The sequence below is a fragment of the Haplochromis burtoni genome, unplaced genomic scaffold (genome assembly GCF_018398535.1).
Source record: "Haplochromis burtoni strain Fernald_Lab_line unplaced genomic scaffold, NCSU_Asbu1 Contig_33, whole genome shotgun sequence".
NCBI classification, from domain to species: Eukaryota; Metazoa; Chordata; class Actinopteri; order Cichliformes; family Cichlidae; genus Haplochromis; species Haplochromis burtoni.
The window spans coordinates 1,248,293-1,271,505 of record NW_024582394.1 but is presented as its reverse complement, the minus strand read 5'-3'; the positions used below and the strand labels follow the sequence as shown (position 1 = coordinate 1,271,505).

General features: G+C 38.1%; 2 protein-coding genes across 2 annotated transcripts; one reads left to right on the top strand and one right to left on the bottom strand.

Annotated features, from left to right (window-relative positions):
* Nucleotides 1–244: 244 nt before the first annotated feature.
* aga (aspartylglucosaminidase) lies at nt 245–9,931 on the top strand. The gene is made up of 9 exons (XM_005919411.2): nt 245–546; nt 3,141–3,294; nt 4,508–4,620; nt 5,189–5,301; nt 6,401–6,509; nt 6,949–7,024; nt 7,171–7,278; nt 8,746–8,879; nt 9,737–9,931. The coding sequence occupies exons 1-9, from the start codon at nt 420–422 to the stop codon at nt 9,835–9,837; spliced, it is 1,035 nt and encodes a 344-aa protein (XP_005919473.1). The 5' UTR covers nt 245–419; the 3' UTR covers nt 9,838–9,931.
* Nucleotides 9,932–10,007: 76 nt separating this feature from the next.
* Nucleotides 10,008–22,362, bottom strand: neil3 (nei-like DNA glycosylase 3). Its single transcript, XM_005919410.3, has 10 exons — nt 22,065–22,362; nt 21,804–21,913; nt 20,119–20,253; nt 19,503–19,716; nt 18,541–18,615; nt 18,065–18,231; nt 12,695–12,855; nt 11,041–11,455; nt 10,549–10,729; nt 10,008–10,388 (listed from the first exon to the last, which is right to left on the bottom strand). The coding sequence occupies exons 1-10, from the start codon at nt 22,167–22,169 to the stop codon at nt 10,206–10,208; spliced, it is 1,746 nt and encodes a 581-aa protein (XP_005919472.1). The 5' UTR covers nt 22,170–22,362; the 3' UTR covers nt 10,008–10,205.
* Nucleotides 22,363–23,213: the final 851 nt, after the last annotated feature.

Below are 23,213 nucleotides of genomic sequence, written 5' to 3'. Positions count from 1 at the left end.
GAAAACTGTAAATTTACAACAGTACTTTCCAAACTATTTCCTATATGCTGGTTTTTCTAACAAGTGAAAGCTGTCGCAAAAGAGGTTTACAAGTTCTCTTTCATGTTTGAAGCCAATATTACTTCTATAGTGAATATTTGTCCCCCTTCGAAGTATTTAAATAAAAAAAGACAAAAAATAAAATTATTCATAAGATAACACAGTTCACGTGAGCTTTTCATGACTGTTCCTTTAATGGAAAAAACCCACCCACTCAGCATGTGACCCAACAAGGAAGTTTAAATGCGAGATTAATTAAACACACGAGTTGTGTTTTTCAAGCAGCTCTTGTGTGTTTGCTTTTCTAACGTCTTATGGGGCTGTAAATGGTAACCGCGCGAATATAGCAATGAAGTGATAAAAGTGTTGTAGTAATATCCATGCATCGACAGGACAAAATGTTTACATTTCTACTGATTTGCACTTTAACGTCGCTTTTAACGCTTGGACATGCATCGCTACCTCTTGTGATCAATACTTGGCCATTCAAGAATGCAGCGGCTGCAGGTAGGCCAATCTTTTACACGACTATGAATTGTGTTAGACAAAAAAAAGAAAGATTCATTCAGGCTGGAGCCCAGTCACGTGACACTGTGGTCTAAAATTGCAGTTAAACAGAATCCACACACACCAAAATAAAAAAAAATATATATATATATACTGATCGATTGTTTTCTGGCTGAGCTTTAACAATCAGTGGGCGATTTGTCACGAGGGGTTTTGCAGCCCACTGAATTTATACCACTGTTGCGCTCTGTATTATACTTCCGCTTTCAAATTGAGATCCAACTTGTAAGTGTCCTAACGTATAATTTACATACTAGTGTATATCCATGCTGTTGTATTGTTTGGTCTGTTATACTGTTGGCAAACTGATATACTTAATCATGTTGAGAAAAGTAAGAAAAGGTAAGGTGGGTAGATGGTGTTTATATGAATAACAGATGATAAATATGAGCTATTAAATATTCATCTACGGCGAAATGTGTTCATATGTATGATTAAGGGGCCACGTCAACTGTCTAATTATTTAAAAAAATAAATAATTAGATAAAAATAAGCCTACTACTACACTCATTAGCCAGCTGCCAACCCCATTCAGTTCATAATGGCATACTTGCAAGTTCCTTAATACAGTAAACTTCATAAGTTAATGTGTCAAATGATGTAATGCTATATTGATAGTGTAAACATCACTCTTTGGAAATATTCAATATTTAGTAAATCAGATCTTGTCCTGAAATTTAAATACCGGTAATATAAAATAGCCTATTAGTACAGTTGCAAAGCGACATGATGCATAATATCTATTATCGATTGGAACCTTCAGGGTTACAAGATGTACTTGTGCACCAGTTTTGGTTGCTCAACTCCTGATCACTTAAAGGAGAAGTTTGTGAGCAAACAGACAGAAAGAGGGAGAGAGAGTTTGTGGGTTTTAGTGCAATATTTCACTAAAGTTACAGCTATGTAGGTTTGCAGACAAAAAAATAAACAAACAAAACATAAGGTAATTCATGATCTTCAGAATAGAAGGACAAATTGGATTTAGCAGCTGCACTCCTGTTGAGTCTAATATGACAGTTTTCTCAGAGTATTAGTTTGGTTTTCAGAAATGACACATAAATTATAAATAAAAATAACTGTCTATAATTCTATTTAGCTGCAGAATTTATTGTTAAAGTCAGTAGAGTCATGTTGTATTAATTAGCAGGCATCGTGGTACTTGGTGACAATCACAGCCATTGGTTCTCAAATGCAAAGGTTTGCTGTTTGCTGTTGCTCTGTAGGACTGTAGGCTTTTCTATGGATACATATTGGTCATCACTTGCAAGAATCATTGTGTTCATTATGATTTTGTTGCATTATAATGCAAGAAAATGCATACAAAATTCTCCAAGAGGAGAACTGTTTTTTTTGTTTGTTTGCTGTATTCATGTGGCTCACATGGAGCTTATCCATACAGTATGTAAGGCCATTAGCGGCTTAGATGGGACTGCGAAATGGACAGAACCTGCTAGGCTTCTTAGCTGCCATTGCCACGTCTGTCCATACTCAATTTGATTTCCTTCTGGATGATACATTGGACATGTTCAAATTGAAACTGAAAATATTTCAGCATTGCTTGGGACTTATCCGTCAAGTGGATTTTCACCAGGTGCACAGCTCAAAATGAAAAATGATAGAAATGGTATTCAACATATTTTGAGCAACAGCTCAGACCTGTAGATGATTAAAGTTAACTAAAAATCTCACTATTTGATAGATGGATGCCCTTTCATTTATCAGATGCATATCACCTCTTTTCCCCAAGGAGGATATGAAAATGAAAAATGTACCCAGCTATCTGTTTTGCGGCGAGATATTTAAAGGTGTAGTCTGTGAGCCACGGCTATTGATCCGCCCATGCAGGCCTCCTTTCCTTTGGGGGCTTACAGAAGCAGATGACAATAGCAGGCTAATCTCTTCCATTCAGCAGCATTTTCTAAAAGAAAAGGATGTAATGCAGAGTTTGATATGAAGAAAAAAAGAATTATATCTCAAGACAAGAGCACTAACTTGAGAATAGAATTTCAAGAGAGTTAAGTCATAAATGATAAGAGGGAGAATATGTGTGGTGCTGAACACAATGAATTTAGAAGCAAGCTGGTGGCAGGCTACCAGTTGGTATTTTGATCCCCCCCTGGGCACTTGGGGGATCAGTGACCAAATGCTAGTGTGTTTTCTGTTTAATACCTCTGTTTTGTACTGGTCATCTAAGACAAACTTTAGCTCATAGATTTTAAAATTTGACAAGCAGATGCCATCAATTCAGTTCTATACCCTACAACAAAAGATAACCAAACAAAACACTTGTTTGACAAGTGTTTCTGTTAAATTTTGCAGCCAAATGCTACACTGGTTGACTACCAAATGTACAAGATATCTCTCAAGGCTTTGTCAGCAGTGTCTTTGTCAAAATTCTGTCAAACAGATTTGCTAGACAGAGGGATTCCATCCTACCCTTGAAAATTGTGACTGGCAGAGGCTTCCTGTCATGGGGACAGCATTTGTTTCATTGTACAGTATATTGCATGCTGATTGATTCATTGTGTCTGCAGCATGGAGTGCCCTGCAGTCTGGTGGCTCAGTGTTGGATGCAGTGGAGAGAGGCTGTGCCCGCTGTGAAATGGAGCAGTGTGATGGCAGTGTAGGCTATGGCGGGAGCCCAGATGAGTCTGGGGAGACCACGCTGGATGCATTGATCATGAATGGGTAAACCGTGGACATGTCCTGTGCTTTTATTATTAGTAAAAATCTAACATGGGGTAAAAAAAAAAGCCACTTCTATAACAGCACAGTTAAGCAATAAAGATTGATAATGCAGTTAAAAACTGTTACGTTTTTCTCTAGCTCATATTTGTCTAGCTTTCCCCCCAAATCTTATGATTTAATAGTATGTAATGAATGCCTGAGCCTAAATGAGTATAGGATTGATTTCATTTTTTAAAACTGGAAATTACATATATTTAAAAGAGAGTTTCTTAGATCTTGACCATGCTAATTAAGCTCCTACAGTTTAGTTAAGGCTTTTACGAGCCTTAACTGGTTCTTTCCTGTAACTTGTTCTTCAATAAAACAGTCTCAGTAGGATCTGAACATTTAACAATTATTATGTCCTAAAATATTACATTTACCCACTCAGAAGTTTTTATGGGAAGTAAATGTAATCTTGCAACAAAACCAAGCAGCAAGCTGTTTGTTATTTCTCTGTGGAACAGTGCTTCTTTTATTTTGCAGGGAAATTGACATTTTTTGGCTACAAAGTCATGAATACATTGCGAGGATAGGATAGTCTCCTCCACACAATCCAATATAGCTGCATAAGAAATCCAGTAGGTATCACCAGCAGATGTATTGTAGCCTCTGAGTGCTGGAATCTAAACCATAAAATTTAATGTAATCCAGCAGACCAGTCTGGCAATAAATATCAGCTCTGCAAAATTGTTGAATTTCTGATACTGTGTCAGGGAGGAGTTAGCTCTGTGGAAATTCTAGAGGCTTTAGTTTCTTTTGATAAATATTAGAAACACATTTCAGTATAATGTAGCCTATTACACTACCACCGCAAAGGGCAGCCCTTAAAAATTAGCTTCCATTCACTCACACTCTCAGAGAAAATTCCAGGCATTTCTCTATTTGGATTTAGCTGAAGAATGGTGTGTTACAGTCACCGCTAAGTAAGCCAGGTGTGTCAGTGCATACACTCCCTTACTGCTGAAAAACATTGTGTTCATCTCTGGGCAACTATTTATGAGGGGTACAGGGGGTTAGCAGTGTGAGGGCAGTGTGTGATGCATGCTCCTATTGTTGGAGCGTGCACTCATTCCTAACACTAGTTTATGACTGATATATATGACTTGCAGATACTGTTTGTGCCCAGTAAACCAGAAATGATGTTTATTTTCTGCGGATTCTCTGTGAGCAGTGATACAATGGAGGTGGGAGCAGTTGCAGACCTGAGAAGAATCAAGAATGCCATTGGAGTTGCAAGAGCTGTGATGGAGCACACTGAACACACATTGCTAGTGGGAGAATCAGGTATTATTATGGTTTACGTCGGCAGGAATTGTTTTCACATTCTTGTTATTTGTTCAATATCATACAGTTTTATTAGAGCCAAAGAATTTCAGACACGGTTTAATCTTTAATCTGTAGACCTCGTGACCTGCAGTAAAAAGTCTTGAGCATAAAGAGAATTCCAAACCACAAGAGTTTTTATTTTTCCTTTTCCACTAAATTAGCACATTGTGAGAACTGCACACTGGTATGCAAGTCGTTTAAAGGAATCTGGAGGCCAGTGTTGAATCTTTTTTCTTCCCCAATGTAAAGTATTTTTAAATCAAATAACATAGCTCATATGTCGAGAAATCCTAACAATCCAGCGAATCCTTATTGAACCTTTATTCTTCAGGAAGTAGTAAGGTCACTTGCATTCAGAACATTGGCCTCTTGTCCACCTTCAAAAACCAAGGCGACAAGTTTAAATGAGATGGAATTGCCTCAAGTCCCTCCTTTGTTTGTGACCCTTTGTTTTTTGTTATAACCCAAGGTCAGAGTGGTCCAGAATGTCTAACTTGACCTGAAAGTATTACTTCTCTTTTTATAGCTTCAGTGTTTGCTGAAAACATGGGCTTCATTGCAGAAGACTTGACTACCAACAAATCTGTGAATATTTTCTCAGAGTGGCTGAAGGGCAGCTGCCAACCTAATTATCGAAAGGTGCGTGTGTGTGTGTGTTTTAGGCTGTGTGTTTTTCTCACTTGTGTTGGCTACAGGCGTGCTGCTTCTAAAAGATTGATATTAAACAGGACAATTGACAAGCATACTAAAGTAGTTCATAAAAGAGCCAGCTTTTGTGGTAGAGGTGATGCCCTACAGCAGTGGGTTGTTGCTTTTCTATAGAATGCTCCTGTTAATTTCGCCAATAACTTCCCCAAATCTCCAAACTAAATCAGCTGTTATCTGTTTACAGAGTATCCAGTGCTCAACTGATTAAATTTAAACTAGCTATACAGCCCAGTACAAGAAGTGCCTGTTCAAAGTTCATCTTCACAGTAGTGGAGGAATAGATAACACTGATCACTTGCTCTTACCCTAAAGGGTCCTTGGATGTTTTAAAGGGTTTTAAATTCACCTTATTGGAATAGAATATAGCACACTTTGCTTTGTTACTAATGCACAGGTAATTTGAGAACACATTCGAGCTTTGGCATGATGAACAAAGTGTAAAGAAGTAAAGTTGCTTCTGTTACACATTCTGTATTAAAAGACCTTTTTAGTCCACATGTTAAATTTAACCTGCACCCAAAGCACAAATATTGTTAGGGGTTTTCAAAAGTCACAGGTTTTACAGCTGTTCACCCAACTCAAAGGGATTCCACTTACCTGTAACTTCAAAGGAGCAGACTGAACTTTTCACACCACTCTATACAGTCAGTTGACTCACTCATATCAGCAGACAAGACTCCTTGAGTTAGAGGCAGGGAGCCCTTTCTTAAACTACCCCCATGCTCTGACAGATATCCACATCTTGTTCTCTGTGCTGACACACTATCCAGAAGATTGAGGTGGTCCAAAAGGTTGTCTGTGTCTCACCATGACATGTTTGACTACTGAAAGACAGGGAAGACTCCCTACTGTATGTTATTAAATACCAAACCACTTGGTGACAATAGCGCTGATGGTTTTATGTAATTAAATCATGGCAAATCAGAGTGCTCGCAGATCAGCATGTCTAGCTTGTGTGCCATTACAGTAATTGAGTCTCGGGATAATAGCATTATGGAAACAGTGATGCAGTTTTCTCTTCTGTTGAAAGAATGTCAGTCCAGAGCCTTCCAAATCCTGTGGACCATACAGGCCGAAGGCAACGTGGAAACAGAGCAAGAGGGCACGGCATGCTAATATCCATGCCCATGACACCATAGGTAGGTTTTTACCAGCTGACACAGAGTCGGCTTTCCTTAGGCATTTTATAATTTAGTATTTAACTACCTCATTGAAACCAGAAAGGTATGAAAATATGTTTAGTTGTATAATGGGCCACATAAAGAAGGCTTTCTGTAGAGTTTCTAGAGTTTGAATCTGTATTTCTGTCCAAAAATACTACTCAAAAATAAATATTCCTTATTGCTTCTACATGAATTCCCAGTTTAATGGGTTGGAGCTAGAGTTATATATTACTGATCAGTGTGCTTGGAACTACTGGGATATTTCATGGTGTGTTCAAAAAATTTAATCAGTGTCGACACTAGCTCACACGGGAGCTTGTAATTACTTTGTCTAGCCCCCCCCCCCTTTTTTTTTTTTTTTTAAACCTATGAAGAGGTGGCTGGTGTTTCAGAATCAATTATTTTTTTGCACCAGGGATGATCGCTCTTGATCGTGATGGCCATGCGGCTGCTGGTACATCAACCAATGGATTAACTCACAAGGTTCCAGGGTATGTACATTATAATGTTTTTTTTATCCATATATACGATTACATACAGGGTTGTAGCTCAGGGTTAGATCCAGATGCATATTTTTTTGTGTACTTTTTATGAGGCACTCTACTGTGTTTACATGCTCATGTTTCCTGTCCTGCAGTCGTGTCGGGGACTCTCCTATAGTGGGTGCAGGTGCCTACGTAGACAGCTTAGCTGGTGGTGCTGCTGCCACTGGAGATGGAGATGTCATGATGCGCTTTTTACCAAGGTACCTCAACCATTTTATTATTAAATAAATAATAAATAAGCTTTTTGTCTTTTGTGTCAGGAAAAAAAGAATCTACTTAGCAACATAACTCATGTTAGAGGGGTTTATTCTTAAGTGTAACTAAGGGGGTGGGAAGAGATTTACTTTCACTCTGTAGATTATTTCAGTAAATCAAAATAGGTGTTATATTTATTCCAGAAAACAATGTGAAGTTACTCTATTGTTGTACTTATAATTCTTTAGGACATCTCGTGTGGTTTGAAACTTCTTTGTGACTTTTTTCCCAGCTACCGTTTAAATAAAAGGACTGTTGGGTGGCTTTTTCCTTGACAGATTTATTTATTTATTTTTTCAAAGAGAATATCGACATATGGGACGTGTGTTGATTTTAAACAGCCAACTTTGGGCTTGAGCCCCAAGCTGCAAGTGCAAAAATAGTATTATAAAGAGTGGAGGTGTGACTATGTTGCCCCAAAACTGTCATTTGTACATTCCACAGCTGAAGTGAGATTTCACTAAAGCGACTGTTTGTTTCCAGGCTGTGAGAATATATTTGTCTCAGAAGGGTTATTTTTTTTTAAGCTTTATTTATCTAGGATAGTTTAGCGTGCACACATACTGAGCTGAATCCAGCTTAACATTCAGCTACACGCATGCACAACACAACCTGAAGGGTCCCCATTTTCAATCAGATTATTATTCACTTCCAGGAACTGCTGGGTGGTTAGAGAACCGTGTTACTAGTGAAAGAAAGCCCTTTTCAAAGCCCAGGTTTCTATACCTGGTATGTCTGATTACAACTCTGCCCAAGGACTATGCTCTCAAATTGCAGCAGCACCAGGCCATTTTAGAAATGGTTGCCTTCTGTGTTGGAATCATTCTTAAACTGCTTATCCATGAATTCTAAATGTTTAACTGACTATGAGATGATTTCCTATGTTGGATGCACTATATATATATATATATATATATTTATGTGTTAACACAAACTAATTTTCTTGCAATGCAGTCTGGAAAACAACATGCAGGATTGTACTTGTCCTGTCAGAATAATTCACTGAGGAACAAGGCTCTTGGAAATTTTCCATTTAAAACCCCCCCATACTTTCACCGAGGTCAATTATAGAAAATTTGCAGTGTGTCACTCATTGTTTTGTACAATTGACCTAAGGCTAATGGAGTTAATGACACCAGCAGTGTCTGGATGGAGCAAATAATTTAAAAGTAATGGTACATTAATACAAATGCTCCTCATGTTAATTTTTGTACACTTTGTGCATTATGTTCTTGTATACCATAGAGTGAGGCAGGAATCCTTCTTTTTCCCCATTAAGTAATTATTCAGGTTGTTGCGTTATTTTATCCCATGTTATGACTTCAAGCGCATCACTGTCATGATCCTGGTTGGAGGCCCTGACAGCACTTGTTAGTTTGCCTCATGTGTGCTCCGTGTAATCCTGCCAACAGCTACTTGGCCGTGGAGTTGATGAGGGCCGGGGTGGATCCCTCAGCAGCCTGCAAGTCGGCCATTTCCAGAATCAAGAGGCATTACTCTGAGTTCTTTGGAGCTATCATATGTGCTAACACAACAGGGCATTATGGTGAGTGTTGGAGTTTACAAATCGTACAGTTCCTTGCCCAGAGTACTGGCACAAAAACTGACAAATGTATACATATTTCTTTAAAGTAATATTCACTTAAAACTTTATCATAAACATGTTTGAGAGGGAGATGATAACAAGGCAGTCCTTTGTAAATTAGACCTGAACTGAACAGATACAATTCAAAATTTAAAGATTAAAAATGTAACCATAATCCAGTGGCTTTAAAACAATATTTTACTGCTATAATATCATTAACAAACGGTAACATTAAGTATGCTGAAAAGCATACTTGATGCATACATACTTTTCAAGCAAATGCTTTCTGGGACTGAGAAATAGCAGCCTTAATGAAGTTCAGGCATTGCTGTAGCAATCTTTTGTACAAGGGTTTAACTAGATCACAGCAACATTAAAGTTAAATGAAGCTGTCTTCACTTCTGTTTCTTTTACCTTTACTCATCAGCTCCAACAAAATTTGTTCTACCCTAGAAGTTATTTTGTTCTCAGGTCAACCACCACAAAGTCTGAAATTAGAGTGTCAGCCAAAGCGGCACACCCTTCATCTCTTCTTGTTCAAATAAGACAACCTTTTCATCTTTAAGTAATGTATCCATTTACCCTACATCCACAATGTTTTCGTTACCACCTGCTTCTTACTTTGGCACCAGAGAAAATGAGGTCTGAATGAGACACCTGGATAAACAGATGTTAACAGGTTATAAGAATTCTCATTGTCAGACAGCATATGCATTTAAAAGTCGAATTTCATGTCACAACTAAATGGGGTCTTAATGAGAGAGGGTTATAAAGGTTTGTGTTCCTGCAGTACTTCAATTTCCTCTTCATCTCTGCAGGTGCAGCTTGTAACAAAGTCCCCGGCTTAGACAAGTTCCACTTCATGGTAGCAAACTCCGAGACAAACACACCAGTCCTAAAATCTGTTGATTGCTTTTAAATAATTTATAACTGTATGCATATCTTTAGAATTAATACTATACATGCAAATTTTATGATCATTTATTTGCTAAATAAAATCTGTTTTAACTGTTGATGGTTTTGCATTTTTGGATTTATCTACATGTCTTAATTAAAGGTAAACTCATAATACCAAATAATTTGAAACAGACTTTATTAGAGATTTATTACAGCTGGTACGAACAAAGAAGTTGGCCAATATTTGAAGGTCAGAAGCTTAAATGGACGGGAATATAGAGCAAGGGTATATTTGATATATTTGATACTTGTCATCCACCCCATTTCTATATCAAGTTGTTTTTATAAACATTGAGGATTCAGGGTTTCACTTGGGAGCAATATATGACATTAGCAACCAGATAGGATGGAAACCCCTGGTCCATTCTCGGCCCACTGGAAAAAGTCACACTGTTTCCCCTTTTGAAAGCTGCAGGTGTAAAAATTCCTGCCGTTGTTGGGTCCTAGTTTCAGAACAGTCCTCATTAAACAGCGCTTCCCGTGGTGACAAGAAGGGAAGTGCAAGTCTGCCCACTGCAACAGTGAAAATAAAGTTTGGTTAGCTTGGATGTACAGTTGTAAACTTTTATTTCAGTTATTTAAGTGTTTAGTGAACAGACTGCTAACAGACTGTGCAAAGGCTAGAAAACAAGAGAAGCAAATCGAAAACAGATAAGCTGCCTTCCACTTTCACCTCAAAGAAGTTACACTTGGTGTCTCTGGGTAGCGAGCAGGAGTAGAACTGTCGTCCCTTATTCTCCCCCTCCTTGTGGACCACTCTGAGGACAGCTGGGCGACGATGGGATGCACAGCGAGGGGCACTGGGACTGAGAGGAATGGAGGTTGCACGGCTTGTCGCTTCCATTTTGTGGGTACTGACAGGAGTATAGAGATAGTGTCATCAGTTTGAAATGCACTGAAAATATAACACAGCCAAAGCTGTCACATGAACACTAATTAGCAAACTAACCATTTTGTCTTGATGTGTGTTTTTGGAAAAAAAAAAAAATGTATGTTTAGTATCCTACCATGACTGTGTGTGTGTGTGTGTGTGTGTGTGTGTGTGTTGTATTAAAATACTAAATTTTGGGGGTTCCCTTCTTAAATCTCACTCATTTCCCTGAAGTTGCAAAACTTCTCTTATTAAAAACTTACCCATGAATATCCAAGTAAGAGATTCACTCACCTTGAGTTTGGGGTTCCATTTTGAGCACTGTTACTGGGAAAGGGGCTGTGATCAATTCTCATTTTCTTGGATGTGTGACTGTAGGAGGCCAGTGATTCCCCATCGGACAGCTCGGCTCTTTGCTTCTGCCAGCCACCAGAGGCATAATTGGGGCTTGTTGTCCCTTGGCAAACACTGTATTTATATAAACCTCCTTCTGCCGCCAAGGAATTCAAATGACTCCCGGCTTGGGCAAGCGGGACTTTTGCAGGCTTTGGCTTCTTGCTTAAGTCGGAGAAAACAAGGGTGGAAGTCCCAAATGCAGACCTCCAGTTGACTTTGAGCTCCTCTTGTGGTTTCTTGAAGGCAGTGCAGGGGTATTTAATCAAATCAGCAGTGAAGGGTGATGCTTCAACGCTAATGTCATCTGTGTGGACTGGGGAGATGGAGCCACAGAGAGAAACTCAATTCATGTTCAGCAGCTGCAGCTCATTCTGATGCACCGACTGCACCCATAAAATGCAGGTTGTTGTTAGTTTTAAGTGGTTAGCTTGCCGTATCATTTATCAGTGGGCAGTATATTGCCGTGCTGTGTAGTCAAATGAAATGTCACACAATATGTGGTGCTGAAAATGCCCTCATGCAAAATGAACCACCGTATCAAAAGCTTTAAAAATGTTTTCAGTAATGGACTATGGAGCCTGACATAACAGTCATTAACAAGGAACTGTGAATAAATATCACTCTCCAGTCCCTCAAAAGCTACCATTAAAGTGGCCATGAGCAAAGCCCTTAACCCCCAACTGATTCAGAGGATATGCACAGGGGTCCGTTGCAAATGTATAACTGTACATATGCAAATCAGGGTATTACTGAAAGAGCGAGTGTGCTCAGTCAGCTTTCCATGGAGAAATAAGTGTCTGTTATTCATTTAAATAAACCTCAAAATGTCACCACTATTCTCACTTACTCACACGCATCTTTTAAACAGTCCAGATGGACGCTGACATATGTGACGTAGCCTTTAAACCTTGTTAAAACTCAGATGATTATATTGGACTTAAGGATTCAAATCCCACTCCCATCCTCCCAAAATGGGAAATATTTTACTATCTAATACCACTGGACTAAAGGGGTTTGTTCTGGTAATGATTAACATAAAAAGACTCGGTAGTCTTAATTCAAATAAAATATTACAAAAAAGGAAAACAATTTAAGGGTACACAGTGAAGCCATCATAGCAACGTGTCCATGTCCTTGAAGCTCAGCACAACCTCGGGTTGACAGCTATTCAGTTGTTCAATCAGCTATTAATTAAGAAAACTGGACTGTATACAAAATACAAACTAACCCTTAAACCCTTCAACTGTAGCTTTATGCAGCAACAGTGACACTACAAGGACATTTCTTGCAGACACTAAATGGCCAACTGACAGACATGCTCATTATCCGTACTGCAACATACAAACACACACAGAGAAGCTGCGTCGCCTCGCTGCAGTGTCACTCTGCCATTTTCCATCTTTTTCTGAAAAGTGCTTAAGCATCGCTGTCTAACTGTACAAGATATCATTCAGCTAAACAGTAAAACTATAGCTACTGTTTTATCTCTTGTTAGCAAAGACATTTTATTCGCTCCAATTGAGTGACTATGAAGACAGAACATTTCACTTACCCTTGGGTCTTGGAGTGAGGCAGGCATCACACGCTGTTGCTGCTGGCTGGTTGATGAGTGTGCAGAGCTGACAGGCCCAGTCCTCTTCCTCTTTCTTAGCCACATTATCACTGGTTCTGTTGCAGGCCCAACCAATCAGGCTGTTTCGGACTGGAAGCTTACTAAATAAACAAAGCAGGGCAACGGTGATGATTATAATGTACTTCTGCTGCTGCGAATTTTATTGTGCAAAAATGTGGCGTTTCCACAGACATACATTTACTACATTACTAAATGTGAGTCACATTTGTATTATTAATGTTACTGTTCCACATGTTGAGAATAATTGGAATTATTAACTCTCTAAAGTGGTTAAAAATTAATAAGTAAATATATTGTGTTGTATATAGTTTAGAATAGGGGTGGGATAGATGCAGCATAGCATTGCCATATATTGTATAACTGAAAAAGAACATTAACACTGGACACACTTAGTTTGACAAAGCTACCTCTTAATTCAGAGCAAAATAATGGACCAGTCACACCAATAAAAACAGGAAAATAACCTCCTTGTATCTACAAAAAAATGTAAAAAAAAACAAACAAAAACCCTGTCACAGTCTGACTTGGACTGACTGCAATCACTCTTAGACAGATTGGTGAAGATATTACTGTTTAAGCTATTATTCAGTTAAAAACAGCAGGGTTGTTGAATGCAAATGTAATGGTTAAATGTAAATTTCTGTTAAATGGGAATTTCTTTTATGTAGACAGCAACAGATGCTTGATGTGTAATTTTCAATGATTTGTCCTTGTTAATTGCTATATTATCAGAAATACGTAAATGCCAAGTTAACCCCAAAACAGATACTGACAGTTTAACTTTGGGGACACAATTAGCAGTTAAAAAATTCATTGCAACATTCATTATATTCCAAAATGTTAAGAATAGCAATTATACTGTATCAGCATTGTGATAATATCCTACTGTTCTGTTAGTTTCTATTTTATAGTCTATATACGTTGTGCTTATGACATTTATTAGATCACCACCCAGTGTAAGATTTATGCTACAGCTACTTTAAATTAGCAGTATTGGTAATCCCCCCCTTTTTTTTAATGCTTCTGTAATGGTTAGGCCATGTATGTGCAACATTTTTAATGAAAAGAAATTTTTATTTCAAATAAAAAAAAATTAATTATCCATGAATTGTCAAATTTACTGTTTTACTAAAAAGTGGGGGAAAATTATTATAGTTTAGATTACAATTATTTAATTGCATCCCTGAACAGAAAAAATAGTTTTAATGGTTGAATGTTATTCTTGATTAATTTCTGACTTCTCAGAGATTTTGACATGATCGATTTCTTAAATGTGGGTTATTATGAAGGGTTTATTAATACATTTGTTAAGCACTGTACATTATGAAGTTAAATGTGAAATGAGTATGAAGATGAGTTCTTCATGAGTTTCAGAAAGGTTTTAGACTGGGTAGCTCATTTAATTTAATAAAGAAAAGATTTTTGGATCAAATGATAGCCATTATGTGTTATCACAATGGCTCATGGGGGAACGTTTTTTTTAGTTTGTTTTTTTAAAGCAGAAAGTCACCTTCAGTCATTATAAGATTTAAGGTGGAATTCAGAATCAGCCCATTTTGTTTCCTTATTGTCCTGTATCCTGGAGACTCTAGCATCTTTTGTTTAATGACATAATGAACATTATTGAGACAATAACAATCTAAAATGGTTGCTTGAAAGAGCGATTTCAATTAGCTTCTTATTTAAGAAATAATGGGAGGTCAAAAGAGACCCCTGTGTCAGTCATGAGTGGGAGATAATGATGTTAATGATGATGATAATGATATACTTATGTACCTAGTTTCCTGGTTTTTGTTTGACTTTTTTGAAAAGGTTCTTGGATAAATATGTGACAGTCTTTTTTCCCCCTTTAACTTTGTGGGATGGAAATGACTAACACTTGATATGAAGGTGCATTATGATTTCATGTATAATTGGCCATAAAATGCCAGCGTAGCTATATTATACTTTCAAAAGTAAGTGTCACTTTATTTAGATATATGTAACTTTTCAGCAGTAAAATAATTCCTAAATTATCATATTTTTTTGGGATTGTCTGCACAAATAAACACGATTCTGATCAATTCTGTTCAGAAATGCAGTCACCCAATTACAACAGCAGTTGTAATATATTAAGATATAAACCATGTAGACACCTATGAAACTTTTACCTAGGCAAATAATTACAGTTCAAGCAGAGGAGAAAACAGGAAAGAATGAAATGTGTTTTATATAATTGCTCCAAGCGTACATGATAGTGCTCTGACATGAAGCTAGACTATGTTTGACAAGAGGGTAAATCTGCAGCGCCAACAGTCATGGAGGAGCAAAGTAGCGGCGGCTTTCAGGAAACTTCTCACAGATTGCTTCATCAGCTGTGTAATGCGTTGTAAGGGCTTTAGACTCTAACCCCTCGCAAAGCTTTGCTCAAACACAGCCCAGGAGGTGTTGAGCCTGTGCCCTGTCTGGCAAACACAGCCTTATATGCGCATTAATTTCCCTCATAACACTTCCCACTCCCTGCCAAGCCCATCTGCCTGCAAAGATGGCCTCTCTAAATTTGAACATATTATCTAAAGAGCTTTGGAACTTTATGAAAAGACTGAAAAATGACACCTAGCTTTACTATGTTGGTTTCTTTACTGCCCATATATGTTTAATAAGTTAGTGTGTTAGCATTTTAAATACAAAAGGTACATATTTTGTAACAGAAGAGGAATTGTCGCTTTATTCTATCACTGGAATATTTCCACTCATAGTTCTTAGACTCCCAAGTTCCAAACCTTTTTCATCCGATGCACCACCAAAAACCTATCCAACGGACTCAAGTATCCCATTCATCAAAACCACCTGTAGTTGAATGTGTTTAAACAGCCATTTATCTGTGAACTTTTTATGTAGTTCAGTATATTTCACTGTTTGCTTATTATTCCATTCATTAGTCCAGCGCTTTTTGTTGTAAATCTATTCAGCAGCTATTTAGTGTTTAGTGGCCACACCATGTTTTTCGATCGTTATTCCAAAAGGCGATGAGGAAGCTCTTTCGAAAGACAGATAGTCCTACATTTTCAAACATAATATAACCAACATTTATACAAAAGATTTTTATTGATTTCTTTTTCCCAGTATGTCCTAAAATTAGGTTTTCCCAGAGAATTCTATAAGACTAGAAGTCTTTTTGCAGGAGTGGGCAAGAAAAACTGGGACTGTTGTGGTGAGCCTCACAGAACAGAGAACAGAATTAAGTTTATCTTATATATAAGTAAAGATGATGGAAATGTGCAGCTTAATGAAGGTAGTATGCTGTGCAGAGCTGTAGTAACTACAGAGGGATAAAGTTGACAGGCCATTCTACAAAGATATGAAAATAAGTTGTTCAAGCTAGGTTAGTAAGAGGTGATAATCAATGAGCAGCAGTAAGGCTTCATGCTAAGAAAGACTACAACAGGTGTAATGTTTGCTTTGAGAGTGTTGATGCCATTGAAGTGAAGAGAAGGTCAGAGTTGCACGATGTCTTTGTGGAATTAAAGCATTCCATAGGGTGTCAAGAGAGGGACAGTGGTAGTGCAGGGAGGTAGTCGGGAGTAGCAGATAAGCATCTGAGGGTGGTGACAAACATGTATGAGGGCAGATAGACAGTTGTGTGGTGTGCCGTGGGAGTGACAGATGGGCTTAAGGTGGGGGTGGGAATACATCGGGGATCATCTCCAAGTCCCTTCTTGTTTGTAATAGTGATGGAAAGGTTGACATATGAGGCTAGGCAGGAGTCTCTGTGGACTATGATGTTCGTAGATGACATTGTGATCTGTAGCGAGAGTAAAGAGCAGGTGGAAAAGAACCTGCAGAGGTGGAGGTATGCTCAAGAGAGAAGAGAAATGAATGTCATTTGAAGCAAGACAGGATGCATGTGTAATGAGATGAAATTGTGAAGGTGAATGAGTTTAAATATATGAGGTCAACCGTGCAAAACAATGGAGGTGAAGAAGAGAGTGCAGGTGGATGCAGATGAGTTTCAGTGGCAAATCAGTGATGTGTAACAGAATTTAAAAAGCTATGCTTTGCTATTATGTCTGATTTGGAGAGAGGTGGTAACAAAAACACATCCCAATGAAGATCTTCACTGGGGATGACCAGACTGGACAGTAGGGCTGTTCGATATAACGATATATATCGGATGACGATATAAAAACGTCTATCGTTTCATTTTACACTATCGTTTGTTTCGTGGTGTCGCAAAATAAACTGTTTACAGCAATATTTTTTCATCATTTTGATGGCCACTGTAGTGGCTATATTAATTTCTCTCTCTTTCTCTTATATTTTATATAACCACACTACGAACGGACAAGCACCTGTTTTTATGCGTTGTTGTTAGCAACAACAACGATACAGCATCGCGTGTCCGCTTGTTTATGTTCCACATAAACCTTTCACAATAAAGCTCAAGATCCTGTTGAGACTTTTCAAAATAAACTGAATCACGTGAAAGAGCAGATTATTTACGGATGAGAATTAACAAAGAGCCGCCAGGTGCTAAAAAATAAACCTTAGACTCAAACGTTAGAACAGGCTTTTCCCCGCAGCACGCCGTGTAATAAATACTCACAAAGAAAACGGCGGCCGTTACAACTTATGTCTAAAAATGTATCGTTTCATGCATCGGTTAAAACACTCAACTCCAGCTACATGACGCGCAGCTGGAAACACTTCACACAAGTCGAGCTGCCCGAGATTCACAGAATTTACAGAAAATGTTACATTTTTGTGATTTATATGGTTATCGGACGATAGAATTCATATATCGGGATATGAGATTTTGGTCATATCGCACAGCCCGACTGGACAGGTTTAGAAAAAGCTCAGGTTGAGTGTACTGGTGACCAAACCAGAAAGGCAAGGCTGAGATGGTTTGAACATGTGTAAAGGAGGGACAGTGAAAATATTTGTTAAAGGATATTGAATATGGAGCTGCCAGGCAGGATGGAAACAGGAAGACAACTTATAAGATTCAGGGATGTAGTGAAGGAAGACATAAAGAGGTTTGGGGTGACAGAGGAGGATGCTAGGGACAGGGTGAGATGGAGGCAGATAATCCACTGTGGTGATCCCTTGTGTAAATGGGTACTAATCCCTGTATGGATATCACTGATAAGAAGGATGCACTGCATTGTTGAGAAAAAACAAGGTACATTTTTAATCTCCATCTTAGTTAAAACATAATTGGTGGCGGATATTTTTACAGCCTTTCAAAGGAGCAGCCTGTAGAAGAATAATACCTGCTCAGTCATAAAGGTCTACAAGGGTTTGTACCTTATGTTCACTCTGCTGGGATCTCCTTCTTGACAATGCTCGCAGAAGTAAGTCATCCTTCCGTTATCTCCAAGCCGACAGACTGTGATGACATGAAAACACTGGCCGCACTGGGAACGCTTGTAGACTTTGTAATGTTTGTAGAGGGGAGAGCCAGATTTGCGACACTGACAGAGATGAGGAGGGCACACAAGAAGAAATAAAAGTATGAGGATAAAGAAAACAGAAAAAGATTACCCTTCCTCACTTCTCTGTTATGTATAGAAAGCAATATTTGTTTTTTCTGTTCTCTAGGTAGTGGGGCTTTGGCTTTTGCTCTCCTTTCCTGGCAAAACAGGATTTTTAGTTAATCTATTCTCGCAAGTGACTCTAAATGAGGTAGCAGCTAAATACCCAATTTAAATGTGCGCAGATCAACATAAACCCATACAGATCCCATTCAGATCCAAAAGACCAACTTGTGATTTATGCCTAACCTTGTAAAACAGAAGAGTAAAATCACGAGTCATTTTCACCAAATGGTGAATCTGTTCATCTGTCAGCTGCTGAACCTAAAAATGACAGAGCACATTTAGTTACAGTTCACAAAAAGGAGACAAAACCTTATTTGTGTAGCCTTTCATTTTAAAACAGAGACAAATAGCACTTCACAATCAAAATCAATACTACAAGCACATAAACAATAAAGCACCAGATGGGAATGAGAAAGACTGTTTTAAATTGATGTAATGGGAAAAATAGCCAGCCACCAAGAAGCTGTCTCTGGCTCAGACAGTGTATAAAAACAGTACTTGTTGATCTTTCAGGACTCCTAGGGGCTTGGTAATAGAGGAGAAGCTCATAAAGATTCAGTGGTCCCAGAAGAAGAAGGGGCCAAAAGTCCTAGATTAATGTTTTGCTTCAGTGTGCTATATTCTCATATCCTATCTAAAACTTTCTAAGGAGGGCAAAAATTCATTTCAGATTGGAGCCCCTAGTAATGTTTGAGTAATAGAAGTATTCATCCTATGAAGTTCTTTTACCTGCAATAAATAGGCCACTCAAAAATTACACCTTTCTTGTATAGTTTGCCTACCAAAAAAATATTCCCAAAGAGCCATGTGACGTATTGAATCCTTCACAGTTCATGTGATATCATTTCCAGATCAGGATTAGAAAATATTTTATTCATGTTTTAGGATAAATATATGCTATAAATCATCGAGAAAAGCCGGCTCGGGTTGCAATAAGGACCATGTACATTCATGAAAGTAAAAAATATTTCCATTTTCAAAAGGCACAGAGGGAAAGGCATATCTGTGCTGCAATGTGCTTGTTTGTCTTTTCCCTATTTTACCCACCTCATTGCAATACATCACTCAATAATACAAGGGCTTAAACTTTTTCTGTGAGAGTTTTGTATTCCTCTGCTGAACACAATCCATCATCTTTTCCATACCTTCACGGCTGGGTGGAGGCCAGAGTCAAACAGGGCTTCGTTTTTAATGATGTTGCCGACTCCCGGCATGACGGCTTGGTCAAGGAGAACGTCGCAAAGCATCCTGCTACTCTGGCTCCTCACTGCTTCCTCTGAGTGGGAGAAGCTGAACTTGGAGGAGCATACATCCAGACTCTCCATGGCCCTAACCCTCTGCTCACAGTCTTCTGTTAACCTGCAAATACACAGTTGTAGTAATGGAAAAAGGCAGAAAATATATAGCGACAGTTATTGGAAGTGTGCCACGGGGTCAACTGGCGCTCTCAAGGTTACACTTTTCAAAATTGTTTCTTTCATATATTCTGTAAGGTGTGTTTGTTATGGGATGGAGTAACATAGGTGAAACCTTCACACAGAACAAAAAAAAATGTGGGTCTGACTGCTGAGCATTACAACAGGACCTTACAGACAATGGTCGGGACAAATGCTGAGCCAAAAAGGCTGCGTTTTTCATGCAACAACGGCCACTGTCTTCAGACACAGCCTAATGTAGGACATACTCACTCAATGAGACTCATAGCCCAAGGTGAACTCCTGTCACCTCAATCTATCTAGGCTGGGCTGGTGTCCCTGTTACCTTATTTCCACTGTGCTGTCAAAGAAGCACACAGTGTCGTCAGTAAGGTGTATTTCCAGCACAGGAGTGGAGTCCTTCCTATCCCTCCTCTCAGCAGGGTTTATACGCATTGATCCATTCATACCAAAGTGAACTCTAGAGGATGAAAGCAAGGAAGACAAAGAAAAAAAAGGCAAACTTCATTTAAAGACAGCATGTCTCGATTCATTTTACACTCGACACTCGATCACAGGATCATGGTCTTGTGGATGGAAACTCTACCCTTGGAAACTTATCGTGCAAGGTGTCTTTGCCTTGCACAACAAAGCTCACTAGTTCATTTACATAGATATGAATCTATCTGTCCAATGATGATTATTCAAAATAACATTTTCATTTAAAAAAAAAAAAATATGAGCACAGTTAGGGTGGCATTATATGAATGAATATGTTCCTGTAGATGCAGTAATATCTGTTGTAGTTGCTATCTCTCCAAATTACACTACTGCAACCACTGTCGTTTTTTGCATTGGTCTGATTGAAAATCTGGATGTTTTTCTATTTAATTCACTAAATAACCAAAAACCACTTGGTTCTAGTTTTTTTTGATTAAATAAATAAATACATACAAACATACTTAACAAAATTATCCATATTGACTATTTCTCCTTATCACCATTATTGGCAAAAGGTAAAAACACAACTGAAGATTTGAACACTGTGCTGTGTACAAACACAAAACACATAAACCAACCAATAACTGGCTTTAATACAAGGGAACAAATAGCTTAGCTTTTACTGCCTCAAAAAAAATACATTTTTGTAGTACTTATAAAAGCTGTAAGTTAACCCGAGCCTCCTAAGAACTGATTCGAATTGTAGACTTTATGACTGCTCTTTTTAGAAACTCAGATAGGAAAAGATGGACATAGCTTCTGGGTTTGAAAAAAATGAAACCATTGCTGGAGTGCCTTAAACCTGCACTTGTTTTTTGTTTTTTTTAATAGCCACCTGGGGGTGGCTCTGGTAGTTGCAAAAATAACTCCAGTCCTATTGACATCTAGAATATGACCACTGCAAACACTTTCCTGCTTAGTTCACAGGCTCAGTCGCTCTGTTTGGATCATATTAAATTAAAACAAATAAATTAATTAATTAATAATAAGCCTACTTTGTAACTTTTGGTCACACTATGTGTATTTTGGCTAACGATTTATGATTGACAAGTTGTTAGCCAGTGAACGTGGGGTTTCACAATCAGACCCGCCCCACTCACGCATCATATTGGGTTTCAAAACACCAGGATCGTGACAGCACAAACACTCATCTTGATACGATCTTCAGAAACCTTAGGTGACATCACAGTAGCTATGTCCATCTTTTAAACTGTTTATGAGAGTAGTGCATGATCATATAAATAGATTCGTATTGCAAATTATACACATTTTGCTTACAGTGGGATGACTCAAATATTGAATCAAAGAGCAGCAAGCTAATCGGCTTATTCAAAAAAATGTGCTTCACTTTAAAAAGAAAATCCCAGATGTCACAGTTTTCAAAAACACTGAATGCAGCATTCATTGGTGACATCCCTCCAGACTCCGGTGCACATACAGTCGGTTGATAATGACAGAAAATGTCTAGACATTTATACAAACAGAAAGCAAAAAAAAAAAAAGAAAATAAAATAAAAGTTGTTCGCTTACCTTAAAGCACGTAGACCAAAGTACATGAAGAGCTCCTTTCCCAGGGTTTCCACTCCGCTGTACTGACAACCATAAAAACAGGGGAAGGCGTTTGTCTCGGAGCTGTTTTTCTGTACAGGGATATAAGCCAGTTAGCAGCAAAAAAGCACAGACGAAGGCTGTCTTTGATCTTCTTTAATAACAGCTAGGTGGCTAGCCTACACGCCAAATTTACTACATAACTTGTTCCACCGTGACATACAGTCTCACAAGGTTACTTACGGCTGATGTTGTCAGACTGCCTCTGATCGCTTTTACTTTCTGTCCTTTCTGGACTTTTAAGCGGATTTTCTCTCCGTTTAATGTGCATCCCGGCCCTTCAACCATTTTCTATTTCAAGATATAAAGTCAAACTGTGAGTCAACAGTCCAAAAGTTTTGTTGTCGTGATCGTTCCCCGCCACAACATTCAATTTTGCGCATGTGCGGCACGGCTTGTACCCGGAACTTGATGCATTAAAGGTACATTAACCTATTTTTCATAGCAGTGTCCTTCTTTATGAAAACAACATGTACATAGACATGAATATATATTAGGGGATTATGTAAGTATGTATTTGCTTTATAATTAATTCCTTCCCACTCTATCGTCATCCCTTGAAGAGGTTTGTTTTTTTTTTTCCTTTTAGTGAATAAATTCTTAATATGCTCTTCCTCCCAGCCCTGCGATGTCTATGCATATATTAAAGGGCATGAATAAGAATAGAAACAAATAAATAAACCAAACATGAGTAGATAAAGTAAAGAAACACTCTGTGGAGTAGCTGTGCATTCATTGGTACCCAGAAATATATGCAGTAAGCAGGCTTATTAAAATCAGAAACAGCTAAAACGTTAACGAGATGCATGCACATCAGTGTATCAATAATTACCATCCAAATTTATCTGTATATGGCTCTTCTAAATAATAATTATGGCTACCTTTGGTACTTTTTAGGTACTTTTTAAAATTCTTAACTTGTGGACTATCAGTTATACAGCTTCTGCACCTGTTCCCTACCTTATAATATTTCAAATACTTCACATAAACGGTAATAACATACTGATTCTTTTTTCTAAAAATGAATAAATGAATATATAAATTTAAAAACATTGCCATTGTAAACAAGAAATTGTGGTGAAACTGCAGAAGAGATTAGGAGATTTTTAAAGTCTCATATTCTCCTATGGGACAATTTCAAACGTAATAAATAGTCGTGCATAAATTAAAAAAGGACACGGAACACAAACAGTAACGTGTTTCTGGCAGTGCACTATATGTATTGCACATTCATAGAAAGAGCGATTTCTTTTATTTTTCACTTGAGGGCGGCAGCGTACCGTTGTTGCGCCTGCACAAACACAAGGACATGTTTCTGGGCTGCAGGCTTTA

Coding starts and splice junctions, on each gene's coding strand:
- aga (XM_005919411.2), top strand. CDS start 420: ATGCATCGACAGGACAAAATGTTTACATTTCTACTGATTTGCACTTTA. Junction 6,510..6,948: donor CCATGCCCATGACACCATAG/GTAGGTTTTTAC, acceptor TTTTTGCACCAG/GGATGATCGCTCTTGATCGT. Junction 8,880..9,736: donor TAACACAACAGGGCATTATG/GTGAGTGTTGGA, acceptor TCATCTCTGCAG/GTGCAGCTTGTAACAAAGTC.
- neil3 (XM_005919410.3), bottom strand. CDS start 22,169: ATGGTTGAAGGGCCGGGATGCACATTAAACGGAGAGAAAATCCGCTTA. Junction 19,717..20,118: donor GACAGCACAGTGGAAATAAG/GTAACAGGGACA, acceptor GTGTATTTGCAG/GTTAACAGAAGACTGTGAGC. Junction 12,856..18,064: donor CCCAGCAGAGTGAACATAAG/GTACAAACCCTT, acceptor TTGTTTATTTAG/TAAGCTTCCAGTCCGAAACA.